Source organism: Bombina bombina, chromosome 5 (genome assembly GCF_027579735.1).
Source record: "Bombina bombina isolate aBomBom1 chromosome 5, aBomBom1.pri, whole genome shotgun sequence".
NCBI classification, from domain to species: domain Eukaryota; kingdom Metazoa; phylum Chordata; class Amphibia; order Anura; family Bombinatoridae; genus Bombina; species Bombina bombina.
Genome location: NC_069503.1, coordinates 574,164,951 through 574,178,948, shown reverse-complemented (window position 1 = coordinate 574,178,948; position 13,998 = coordinate 574,164,951). Strand labels below are relative to the sequence as shown.

The 13,998-nt window shown below is 40.3% G+C and overlaps 1 protein-coding gene across 1 annotated transcript in view; it reads left to right on the top strand.

Annotated features, from left to right (window-relative positions):
• TENT4A (terminal nucleotidyltransferase 4A) overlaps positions 1–13,998 on the top strand; it is a 190,900-nt gene that overhangs the window by 67,619 nt on the left and 109,283 nt on the right. The window contains exons 7-8 of the mRNA XM_053714520.1: positions 1,767–1,895; positions 12,959–13,172. Coding sequence (XP_053570495.1) covers positions 1,767–1,895; positions 12,959–13,172 — 343 coding nt within the window. The remainder of the gene's footprint in view (positions 1–1,766; positions 1,896–12,958; positions 13,173–13,998) is intronic.

The following is a 13,998-nucleotide window of genomic DNA, read 5'->3' as shown; positions in this document are numbered from 1 at the left end:
AGGCCTTGCAACTGCTCCTCGATCATCCTTTTCCCTGTGGAAATTACCTCTGAGGTAGGACCTTTAATTCAAGGTTCCTTAATACATCCAAACCTAGTTTCTCTGAAGCCGACTGCTTGGAGATTGAATGCCTAGTATTGTCTAGGCGTGGTTTTTCAGAAGTGGTTGATACCATACTTCAGGCTCGTAAGCCGGTAATTCACAGGATTTACCATAAGATGTGATGTAAAAACCTTTTATTGGTGCGAATATAAGGGCTTCTCTTGGAGTAGGGTGAGGTTTCCTTACATTCTGCCTTTTCTCCAGAAGGGCCTGGAACAAGGCTTGTCAGTCAGTACTCTGAAGGATCAGATCTATTATGTCGGTTCTTTCTCTTAAATATCTGGCAGACCTGCCACATGTTAAATCCTTTGTTCAGGCCTGGGTCAAAATCAGGCCTGTGTTTTCTCCTGTTGCTCCTCCATGGAGCCTTTATCTTGTTCTTATGGTTTGTAGCAGACTACGTTTGAGCCTATGCAGTCTGTTGATATTAAATTGATATCTTGGAAAGTTTTGTTTCTTTTCACTATTCCTTCTACTCGCAGGGTTTCTGAGCTTTCAGCTCTGCAGTGTGATACCACTTACCTTATTTTTCATGCGGATAAGGCGGACCTTAGTACTAATTTGGTCTGTCCTAATCCTTCCTAGAAGGAACGTCTGTTGCATAACCTGGATGTTGTGCTTGCTCTGAAATTCTATCTGCATACAATCTACTGCCGTTTGTTTTTTTCTGGTAAGGGTCAGAAGGTCACTAATGAGTTTTTTTTTTTAGTTTTTTTTTGGTTGAGAAGTGTTATTCGGTTGGCTTATGAGACAGCTGGACATTTAGCCTTCTGAGAGAATTACGGTTCTTTCCTCTAGAGCTGTCTTTTCTTATTGGGCCATTAAAAATGAGGCTTCTGTGGAACATATCTGCAAGGCGGACTCTTGGTCCTCTAATTCTTTTTCAATATTTTACAAATTTGATACTTTTGTCTCAGCTGAGGCTTCTTTTAGGAGGTCTGTTCTTAAAGAGGTGGTGCCTTCTGTTTAGGTCAGCCTGTCTTGTTCCCCCACCCTTCAATTCTGTGTACTCTAGCTTGGGTATTGGTTCCCACTAGTAATTGAATGGATTTGTGGGCTCTCCATGCCATTGGAAAGAAAAAAAAATTATGCTTACCTGATGAATTATTTTCTTTCCTGGCATGGAGAGTCCACGACCCGCCCTTCAAAATTTTTAGACTGCTTTATATATTTTTTTGTTGTTGTAGTTTTCTAATCTCCAGGCACCTCTCTACCCTTTGTGTCCTATTTCCTTATTCCCTCGGCCGAATAACTGGGGATTGTGGAAAGTAGGAGGATACTTAAAGCTTTGTTGGGGTGTTCTTTGTCTCCACCTGGTGGCCAGGAGTTAAATTCCCACTAGTAATTGAATGGATTCGTGGACTCTCCATGCCAGGAAAGAAAATAATTTATCAGATAAGCACAAATTTTGATTTTTTTTTTTTTTTTTTTTTAAATGCACATTGAAAGTAGAAAATTTTAAGAAGGTGAATAAGATCTTGGCAATGAGAACTCCTCCAATTTGTTTGGGTATATAAAATATCTAGTTTACATTTTACTGCTCCCAGATAGGTTATCTAAAGTAAAATGGAGCAAGTCTCTATAAAACTGTAAACTTGTATACTATTAATCTATATATATATATATATATATATATATAATTTTTTTTTTTTTTCTCCTTTTAGGAATACTCTTTATTGCCTTACTTGATTTTAGTATTAAAACAATTTCTCCTTCAACGAGATTTGAATGAAGTTTTTACTGGTGGAATTAGCTCTTACAGCCTTATTTTAATGGCAATTAGCTTCCTTCAGGTAAGAATATTTTGTAAAATGCTATATATAATCTAACATTTTTACTTTATGCTTTATTAAGGGTTTAATGAAATAAAACCAAAATGTAATTTAAAATATTTAATTGGATAACACATTAGGCGATTGCTTTTCAAACAATTTAGAGGACCAAAATCAGCATGGTTTTACTTCAGGGAGATCACGTCAGACTAATCTAATTGACTTCTTTGATTATGTAACAAAAGTATTAGACAAGAGTGGAGCAGTTGATGTAACATTTCTAGATTTCAGCATTTGACACCGTCCCACACAATAAACTAATTCACAAACTGTATCTCCTTGGTCTAGATTCAAAAATTGTGAACTGGGTGGAATGCTGGCTTAAGGACAGAAATCAAAGTGTCTTAGTAAATGGAGTTCATTCAGCAGAGGGGGCGGTTACTAGTGGTGTTCCTCAGGGGTCAGTTCTAGGGCCTGTTTTGTTTAACATATTTATCTGTGATATCAGCAAAGGGCTACAGGGGAAAGTATGTCTCTTTGCAGATGATACAAAAATTTGTAACAGAGTGGATGTTCCAGGGGGGGTAGACAAAATGAGAAGTGATATACAACAATTGGAGGCTTGGACAAACGACTGGGATCTAAAGTTTAACACAGCAAAGTGTAAAATAATGCATTTAGGGAAGAAAAATCCAAATGTTAATTACAGACTCAATGACACTTTACTGACTGTTACAGATGAGGAACAGGACTTGGGAATTATTTCAGATGATTTAAAACTTGGTAAACAATGAAGTAATGCAGCGAGTAAGGCTAGCAGAATGCTTGGATGTATTGGTAGAGGTATTTGCAGCAGAAATAGTAAGGTTCTTATGCCACTTTATAGATCATTAGTTAGTTAGGCCTCATCTTGAGTATTGTGTGCAGTTCTGGAGGCCGTATCTTCAGAAGGATATTAACAAACTTGAATCTGTGCAAAGGAGGGCTACCAAAATGGTACATGGTCTAAAAAATAAAACTTACCAGGATAGACTCAATGACCTAAATATGTATAGCTTAGAGAAGAGAAATAGGTGATATGATAGCAACTTTCAAGTACATTAAAGGGTTTAGTAAAACTGAAGCTGTGGGTATTTTACATAAAATGGAAAATTCAAGAACAAGGGGTCATGAGCTCAAGCTAAAGCGTAGTAGATTCAGAAGTAATTTGAGGAAGCACTTCTTTACAGAAAGAGTGATTGATTTATGGAATAAACTTCCTCAAGAGGTAGTAGCAACAAACACTGTGGGGGACTTTAAAAATGCATGGGACAAGCATAAGGCTATCCTATGAACTAGAGAAGTTTATACTGTTAGGTAAGGTCGGGCAGACTTGCTGGGCCTATGGCTCTTATCTGCTGTCTATCTGTTTCTATTAAAGATTGTCTGGTCATAGGCAAAATAAAATCCTGTAGAAACTTGAGTATATGGCATATGAAATGATTGATTTTTTGCATAAGTGTGTCTTAAAGTGAAGGTCAAATCTAATTCAAATGGACTGCATCAATTTAAAGATTTACATGTCTTAATTCAAGTCGCAATTATATAACATCCTTTTGTAAAAGTAAGAGTTAGAAATTTCTTACAAGGGATACTTACCAGTAAATAAAATTGCACCGGACAATATGTTTATATTGCTTACTTCTAGCACGATCGGTTGTAGAAAATGATTCAATGTATAGAAAAAATATTGAAGCCGTAAAACGCAGGCGCGTATCATGCACAAGCATGATGTTGATGACGCTAGCTGGTGTAGAACGCATGTGCAGTAGTGACGAATGATGTGGGAAAAGAGGGGCTGAACGAGGGAAACTATGATTGGCTATTACAGCGCGCAAAACTGTCCATCATTATTGGCAAGATGGCAGGCGGACATTAGAAATACAATGGGGGAGATTTCAAAGGTGAAAAATAGAATTTTCAGACACTTATTAGGAAAAATCATGAATGAAGTTATTTCTCCAACATAGGTGTGTCCGGTCCACGGCGTCATCCTTACTTGTGGGATATTCTCTTCCCCAACAGGAAATGGCAAAGAGCCCAGCAAAGCTGGTCACATGATCCCTCCTAGGCTCCGCCTACCCCAGTCATTCTCTTTGCCGTTGTACAGGCAACATCTCCACGGAGATGGCTTAGAGTTTTTTAGTGTTTAACTGTAGTTTTTATTATTCAATCAAGAGTTTATTTTAAAATAGTGCTGGTATGTACTATTTACTCAGAAACAGAAAAGAGATGAAGATTTCTGTTTGTATGAGGAAAATGATTTTAGCAACCGTTACTAAAATCCATGGCTGTTCCACACAGGACTGTTGAGAGGAATTAACTTCAGTTCAGGGAACAGTGAGCAGTCTCTTGCTGCTTGAGGTATGACACATTCTAACAAGACGATGTAATGCTGGAAGCTGTCATTTTCCCTATGGGATCCGGTAAGCCATGTTTATTAAGATAGTAAATAAGGGCTTCACAAGGGCTTATTAAGACTGTAGTCTTTTTCTGGGCTAAATCGATTCATTATTAACACATATTTAGCCTTGAGGAATCATTTAATCTGGGTATTTTGATAAGATTATATCGGCAGGCACTGTTTTAGACACCTTATTCTTAGGGGCTTTCCCAAATCATAGGCAGAGCCTCATTTTCGCGCCGGTGTTGCGCACTTGTTTTTGAGAGGCATGACATGCAGTCGCATGTGTGAGGAGCTCTGATACATAGAAAAGACTTTCTGAAGGCGTCATTTGGTATCGTATTCCCCTTTGGGCTTGGTTGGGTCTCAGCAAAGCAGATACCAGGGACTGTAAAGGGGTTAAAGTTAAAAACGGCTCCGGTTCCGTTATTTTAAGGGTTAAAGCTTCCAAATTTGGTGTGCAATACTTTTAAGGCTTTAAGACACTGTGGTGAAATTTTGGTGAATTTTGAACAATTCCTTCATATTTTTTCGCAATTGCAGTAATAAAGTGTGTTCAGTTTAAAATTTAAAGTGACAGTAACGGTTTTATTTTAAAACGTTTTTTTGTACTTTGTTATCAAGTTTATGCCTGTTTAACATGTCTGAACTACCAGATAGACTGTGTTCTGAATGTGGGGAAGCCAGAGTTCCTTCTCATTTAAATAAATGTGATTTATGTGACAATGACAATGATGCCCAAGATGATTCCTCAAGTGAGGGGAGTAAGCATGGTACTGCATCATTCCCTCCTTCGTCTACACGAGTCTTGCCCACTCAGGAGGCCCCTAGTACATCTAGCGCGCCAATACTCCTTACTATGCAACAATTAACGGCTGTAATGGATAATTCTGTCAAAAACATTTTAGCCAAAATGCACACTTATCAGCGTAAGCGCGACTGCTCTGTTTTAGATACTGAAGAGCATGACGACGCTGATAATAATGGTTCTGAAGGGCCCCTAAACCAGTCTGATGGGGCCAGGGAGGTTTTGTCTGAGGGAGAAATTACTGATTCAGGGAACATTTCTCAACAAGCTGAACCTGATGTGATTACGTTTAAATTTAAGTTGGAACATCTCCGCATTCTGCTTAAGGAGGTATTATCCACTCTGGATGATTGTGACAAGTTGGTCATCCCAGAGAAACTATGTAAAATGGACAAGTTCCTAGAGGTCCCGGGGCTCCCAGAAGCTTTTCCTATACCCAAGCGGGTGGCGGACATTGTAAATAAAGAATGGGAAAGGCCCGGTATTCCTTTCGTCCCTCCCCCCATATTTAAAAAATTGTTTCCTATGGTCGACCCCAGAAAGGACTTATGGCAGACAGTCCCCAAGGTCGAGGGAGCGGTTTCCACTTTAAACAAACGCACCACTATACCCATAGAAGATAGTTGTGCTTTCAAAGATCCTATGGATAAAAAATTAGAAGGTTTACTTAAAAAGATGTTTGTTCAGCAGGGTTACCTTCTACAACCAATTTCATGCATTGTCCCTGTCGCTACAGCCGCGTGTTTCTGGTTCGATGAGCTGGTAAAGGCGGTCGATAGTGATTCTCCTCCTTATGAGGAGATTATGGACAGAATCAATGCTCTCAAATTGGCTAATTCTTTCACCCTAGACGCCACTTTGCAATTGGCTAGGTTAGCGGCTAAGAATTCTGGGTTTGCTATTGTGGCGCGCAGAGCGCTTTGGTTGAAATCTTGGTCAGCTGATGCGTCTTCCAAGAACAAGCTACTTAACATTCCTTTCAAGGGGAAAACGCTGTTTGGCCCTGACTTGAAAGAGATTATCTCTGATATCACTGGGGGTAAGGGCCATGCCCTTCCTCAGGATCGGCCTTTCAAGGCCAAAAATAAACCTAATTTTCGTCCCTTTCGTAGAAACGGACCAGCCCAAAGTGCTACGTCCTCTAAGCAAGAGGGTAATACTTCTCAAGCCAAGCCAGCTTGGAGACCAATGCAAGGCTGGAACAAGGGAAAGCAGGCCAAGAAACCTGCCACTGCTACCAAGACAGCATGAAATGTTGGCCCCCGATCCGGGACCGGATCTGGTGGGGGGCAGACTCTCTCTCTTCGCTCAGGCTTGGGCAAGAGATGTTCTGGATCCTTGGGCGCTAGAAATAGTCTCCCAAGGTTATCTTCTGGAATTCAAGGGGCTTCCCCCAAGGGGGAGGTTCCACAGGTCTCAGTTGTCTTCAGACCACATAAAAAGACAGGCATTCTTACGTTGTGTAGAAGACCTGTTAAAAATGGGAGTGATTCATCCTGTTCCATTAGGAGAACAAGGGATGGGGTTCTACTCCAATCTGTTCATAGTTCCCAAAAAAGAGGGAACGTTCAGACCAATCTTAGATCTCAAGATCTTAAACAAGTTTCTCAAGGTTCCATCGTTCAAAATGGAAACCATTCGAACAATTCTTCCTTCCATCCAGGAAGGTCAATTCATGACCACGGTGGATTTAAAGGATGCGTATCTACATATTCCTATCCACAAGGAACATCATCGGTTCCTAAGGTTCGCATTCCTGGACAAGCATTACCAGTTCGTGGCGCTTCCTTTCGGATTAGCCACTGCTCCAAGGATTTTCACAAAGGTACTAGGGTCCCTTCTAGCTGTGCTAAGACCAAGGGGCATTGCTGTAGTACCTTACTTGGACGACATTCTGATTCAAGCGTCGTCCCTTCCTCAAGCAAAGGCTCACACGGACATCGTCCTGGCCTTTCTCAGATCTCACGGATGGAAAGTGAACGTGGAAAAGAGTTCTCTATCTCCGTCAACAAGGGTTCCCTTCTTGGGAACAATAATAGACTCCTTAGAAATGAGGATTTTTCTGACAGAGGCCAGAAAAACAAAACTTCTAGACTCTTGTCGGATACTTCATTCCGTTCCTCTTCCTTCCATAGCGCAGTGCATGGAAGTGATAGGTTTGATGGTAGCGGCAATGGACATAGTTCCTTTTGCGCGCATTCATCTAAGACCATTACAACTGTGCATGCTCAGTCAGTGGAATGGGGACTATACAAACTTGTCTCCGAGGATACAAGTAAATCAGAGGACCAGAGACTCACTCCGTTGGTGGCTGTCCCTGGACAACCTGTCACAAGGGATGACCTTCCGCAGACCAGAGTGGGTCATTGTCACGACCGACACCAGTCTGATGGGCTGGGGCGCGGTCTGGGGATCCCTGAAAGCTCAGGGTCTTTGGTCTCGGGAAGAATCTCTTCTACCGATAAATATTCTGGAACTGAGAGCGATATTCAATGCTCTCAAGGCTTGGCCTCAGCTAGCGAGGGCCAAGTTCATACGGTTTCAATCAGACAACATGACAACTGTTGCGTACATCAACCATCAGGGGGGAACAAGGAGTTCCCTGGCGATGGAAGAAGTGACCAAAATCATTCTATGGGCGGAGTCTCACTCCTGCCACCTGTCTGCTATCCACATCCCAGGAGTGGAAAATTGGGAAGCGGATTTTCTGAGTCGTCAGACATTGCATCCGGGGGAGTGGGAACTCCATCCGGAAATCTTTGCCCAAGTCACTCAACTGTGGGGCATTCCAGACATGGATCTGATGGCCTCTCGTCAGAACTTCAAAGTTCCTTGCTACGGGTCCAGATCCAGGGATCCCAAGGCGGCTCTAGTGGATGCACTAGTAGCACCTTGGACCTTCAAACTAGCTTATGTATTCCCGCCGTTTCCTCTCATCCCCAGGCTGGTAGCCAGGATCAATCAGGAAAGGGCGTCGGTGATCTTGATAGCTCCTGCGTGGCCACGCAGGACTTGGTATGCAGATCTGGTGAATATGTCATCGGCTCCACCATGGAAGCTACCTTTGAGACGAGACCTTCTTGTTCAAGGTCCGTTCGAACATCCGAATCTGGTCTCACTCCAGCTGACTGCTTGGAGATTGAACGCTTGATCTTATCGAAGCGAGGGTTCTCAGATTCTGTTATCGATACTCTTGTTCAGGCCAGAAAGCCTGTAACTAGAAAGATTTACCACAAAATTTGGAAAAAATATATCTGTTGGTGTGAATCTAAAGGATTCCCTTGGGACAAGGTTAAGATTCCTAAGATTCTATCCTTCCTTCAAGAAGGATTGGAAAAAGGATTATCTGCAAGTTCCCTGAAGGGACAGATTTCTGCCTTGTCTGTGTTACTTCACAAAAGGCTGGCAGCTGTGCCAGATGTTCAAGCCTTTGTTCAGGCTCTGGTTAGAATCAAGCCTGTTTACAAACCTTTGACTCCTCCTTGGAGTCTCAACTTAGTTCTTTCAGTTCTTCAGGGGGTTCCGTTTGAACCCTTACATTCCGTTGATATTAAGTTATTATCTTGGAAAGTTTTGTTTTTGGTTGCAATTTCTTCTGCTAGAAGAGTTTCAGAATTATCTGCTCTGCAGTGTTCTCCTCCTTATCTGGTGTTCCATGCAGATAAGGTGGTTTTACGTACTAAACCTGGTTTTCTTCCAAAAGTTGTTTCTAACAAAAACATTAACCAGGAGATTATCGTACCTTCTCTGTGTCCGAAACCAGTTTCGAAGAAGGAACGTTTGTTGCACAATTTGGATGTTGTTCGCGCTCTAAAATTCTATTTAGATGCTACAAAGGATTTTAGACAAACATCTTCCTTGTTTGTTGTTTATTCCGGTAAAAGGAGAGGTCAAAAAGCAACTTCTACCTCTCTCTCTTTTTGGATTAAAAGCATCATCAGATTGGCTTACGAGACTGCCGGACGGCAGCCTCCCGAAAGAATCACAGCTCATTCCACTAGGGCTGTGGCTTCCACATGGGCCTTCAAGAACGAGGCTTCTGTTGATCAGATATGTAGGGCAGCGACTTGGTCTTCACTGCACACTTTTACCAAATTTTACAAGTTTGATACTTTTGCTTCTTCTGAGGCTATTTTTGGGAGAGAGGTTTTGCAAGCCGTGGTGCCTTCCATCTAGGTGACCTGATTTGCTCCCTCCCATCATCCGTGTCCTAAAGCTTTGGTATTGGTTCCCACAAGTAAGGATGACGCCGTGGACCGGACACACCTATGTTGGAGAAAACAGAATTTATGTTTACCTGATAAATTACTTTCTCCAACGGTGTGTCCGGTCCACGGCCCGCCCTGGTTTTTTAATCAGGTCTGATAATTTATTTTCTTTAACTACAGTCACCACGGTATCATATGGTTTCTCCTATGCAAATATTCCTCCTTAACGTCGGTCGAATGACTGGGGTAGGCGGAGCCTAGGAGGGATCATGTGACCAGCTTTGCTGGGCTCTTTGCCATTTCCTGTTGGGGAAGAGAATATCCCACAAGTAAGGATGACGCCGTGGACCGGACACACCGTTGGAGAAAGTAATTTATCAGGTAAACATAAATTCTGTTTTTAGCTTGACTGTAGAAAGGAGTGAGTGACTATGCCAGACTTGACCTTCACTTTAATTTGTAGAACTAGGTACAATTCAATACATTTACATTGGGATCTATTGGATATTGAAGAACAATGCAAAAAGGTTAAGTTTTAAATGTACCCCTAAGAAACAACTAGACATGTGCATTGGTTGCTTTGAGTAGGGCTGGGTGATATGGGCAAAAAAAAATAGATTGCGATTTAATCACAATTTTCATATAAATGACTAACACCTTCATTTTGCATTATAAAGTTTATTTAACACTACAGAATCTTAATGTACATGTTTCTCAATGTCCAATACACTGTTGGAGCATAAAAATACAAACCACAAAATGGTTAAAATAAAATTTGCTGCCTTTGATGTGATTAAATAGTAGCCACTAGCCAGTTATTAGGTCTTATGACACACAACAACATTGTCATGTTTTCTTGGACAGTCATTCTAACTGTGGACCGTGGTATGATTAACAAATGAAGCAGTGTAAGATATATATATATATATATATATATATATATATATATATTTTAATTTTACTGAAAATGAGCCCTGCTTCTGTCCAGGAATTCATTACAGGCATATAGCAGTAGGGGTGGGGTGCTGCTCCTTTCAGAAATGCTGTGCCTTGCTGATATAAAATACATTGCAGATGCAGTTAAATTAACCAAGCAGCAGGGGGGACTGCAGTTTTAGCCTTTTTGGGAGCCGTGGGGTTAACTGCATCTTCTATGTATTTTAAGCCGTTTCTCAGAGAGCAGGAGATTGTGTAGGAGGTTCCATAATGTTTACATACCCTAAGTTTCAGACTTCCCTAGGGGGGAAATATAAGTAAGTGGCTTTCTCTGCTCTTCATTCCTGCATGGGCTCTGCTTTTAGATTTCTAGATTGTTCGGCTGCTTATGAGAACAGAAAGTGAAAGTAAGAGCCATTTTACAAATGTGTGCTAAAAGCAACCACTAGATGGAGCTGGTTTGCAAGAAATCACAAATCAATGCATTACAGCCACTTCTAAAGGAATTTTTTAAGTAGGAAAAAATTGCGGCTCCTCTCGGTTTTAAAATTGCGGCGATTAATCACGGTTTTAAATCGCATATGCGATTAATCGTGCAGCCCTTCTGAGTATCCATGAATACCGAATAGGTCAGCTGCCAGCAGCATTTGGCTCTATTCGGAGCCAGATATCTTTGTGTGAAAGTGCAACACAGAGAAAACAAAGTTCCTGTAAAATAGCTAAATAAAGCCTATCCAAACATAAAAAGTTTCAGAAGAATCAAATAACCATTTCCCTATTAAAAGATATTCCTAAGTGCCCTAAATTTCTAATTGCAGAAACTTCTGAAAAAAAATCTATCTACCAGCAGTTTTCTCAATCTAATCAGAGAGAAAAGCTAAAAACTGCCTGATTACCCTGTTGCAGGTAGTTAGAATGTTCAGGCCATGGAAACAGCACTTCTATCACAAAGCTACCGAGTTTTTGGAAAACCTTTTAGATTGATGCAGGTCATTGAGATTTGTTTATTTTGCCCAAGTTGATGGATATAAAGGAAGCCTGAGAACTTTTAAATACTGATTCTACACTAAAGCATAAAGCCACACTGTAGTGTGTTTATGTCCATTACTTTGGAAGGCAGCATAAATCGGAACATGTACAAACGGTCAACCCAAATTGTTTTGCATTTATTTTTTGCTGACAGTGGCAAGGCAGGGTCCTTTCTTTTGAGATAATTGAGCTCTATTTTATATTCGAAAATTTTCATAAGATAACCAACTTAAAGTCCTGATTAACAAAAGATGGAAGGGCTCTTGATTTCCTAAAAGGGACAGAAAAATCCAACATTTTCTTTCATGATTTGGATAGAACATACAATTTCAATTTACTTCTATTATCAGATTTGCTTCATTATCTTGTTATCCTTTGCTGAATGAACAGCATTGCACTACTGGCAGTTAGATGAACACATCTAGTTAGCCAATCACAAGAGACAAATGTGTGCAGGCACCAATCGGTAACTAGCTCCCACTAGTGTAGGATATGTGTGTATTCTTTTTTTGACAACGGATACAAAGAGAACGAAGCACATTTGAAATAAGAAGTTAATTGAAGTGTCTTAAAATTACATGCTCTTTCTGAATCATGCAAGTTTTCATTTTGACTTTCCTATCCCTTTAATTAATCACATTTGGGTTAGACCATCTCTTGTGGTCCAATAATTGTAAAGTTGGTTTCTTGACCATTTTATTTTTTTATTTTTGAGTGATTACCTCTGTATTCATCAGTTTATTTTATTTTACTTAGTTTAACCATGGCAGCCATCTTTGTATCATGCCACAAAACAAATTTTGGTTATACTGGTGTTACAGAAACCTCAATAGCTCTGCTCAGGGCAGTCCTAGCTCCTTGAAACAATCTCCTGATCTACAAGATGTGTGGGTGGGTATGTATGTATCTATCACATTCTTTATCCCTAGAAATGAAGTCCTTATATATTGATCGCCGAAAATTCTATATTTAGGGACAATTTATAATGTGAAGTGTTCGGGTCTGTAATTTTTGTTTGTTTTTAATTTCTTCTAAGGGGGTACCTAAATCGGTAATGTGCATACAGAAAATTTCAGGTTTGAGGCTTTTTTTGTGTAGGGAATGTCAAATGTTTACATTTAATCTGTTTTGTAGAAATGTAAGTGTCGCAGAAAAGCCTGTAGTACAAACGTAGATGACAAATATGTCTTCTGTGATAGGGGTTTTCCGAATTGCTCTTTTGATATGCTGACAGATCTCTCAAGTTCAAAAAATAGGAAAATTAAAATTACAGCATGACATATCGCTAGCAGATTTTTCATGCTGTAATTTTACAGCTTATTACAAGCGATAGGTGTAAGAGTGCTTAATATCCCCTCTATACTCTCCCATTTCCTTTTCCTATTTTTTGATATTAATTTAAAGTGGCAGCACCGAGGCTATACACATTACCACCTCTATCCTATCTTTGCTCATTGATACTGTGCCTATATTTGACTTTAAAAATAGATCTCTCAAGTTCCCACAGTGCCTCTCTAATGCTCATGATCCACCTTCTATCTGTTTAAATATATTTGATTTTTTTTTAACTGAATGTCCCTTTTTTATGTGTTGTAGCAGGATAATGTAAATTTTACTAAATTTTTATGACTTTTCTTTTAAAATTTTTTTTTTTTTTTAGTTACATCCTAGAATTGATACTAGAAGATCCAGTGAAAATCTTGGTATGCTTCTCATTGAATTCTTTGAACTGTATGGAAGACATTTTAATTACTTAAAAACTGGTATTAGGATAAGAAATGGTGGTGCATATGTAGCCAAAGAAGAAATCATGAAAGTCATGGCAAATGGCTATAGACCATCTATGCTATGCATTGAGGATCCTCTGTTACCTGGTAAGTATTTGTAAATATAGTTAGTCATAGCTAGCAACATTTAATCTATTATAAGGATTTACTGCTAGCAGGAAATGCGTGTTTGTGCACAACAGATACAGAATTATCAGTTGCTTTTGAACTATGGGATCTATCCCAATCTATTAGAACAGCCATGTTTTGCACAGAGTTATTTTCTTAATAATGGTAAAGAGTCCACAGCCGCATTCATTACTTATGGGAAAATAAGAACCTGGCCACCAGGAGGAAGCAAAGACCCATCAGCTGAGCTGTGGGGAGGCTGCGATGATTGGTTTCCTGGCGCTGTTACAGGGAAGCAGCAGCTGTGGAGGCTGCGATGATTGGTTTGCTGGCGGCGCGCTGTCACTGTCAGTCTCTGACTTGCTTGTATCTGGGTCGGAGACAGTTTTTAAAGTAATCACTCACGCACAGGCACAGTGTCACTGTCAGTAGTTGGCTTGCAGAGTTGCAGACTGTCCACTTCAGAGTCAGAGTTGCTTCAGACAGTTGCACTTCTGCGTGGCACAGCACTACTTGCATATTAGCTCAGCCTCTGTCCTAAGCCTCCTATATAGTAGCAGCATGGTAAGTTAGTCGGTAGTTAGTTACCTGAGGCACACACGACACACCTGACCGGCTGCTGGCATCCCCTCCCGGGCCCTCCTGTCCTGTCGGCTAAAGTACTAATACTTATATAACTGTAGCACTGATGATCACATAGAGATCTATTACACTGTCAGTGCTGATGCTCAGCAGTGCGTGCTATAAAGTACTAATACTTATAGTATAAGTATTAGTACTTTATAGCACGCACTTCTGAGCATCA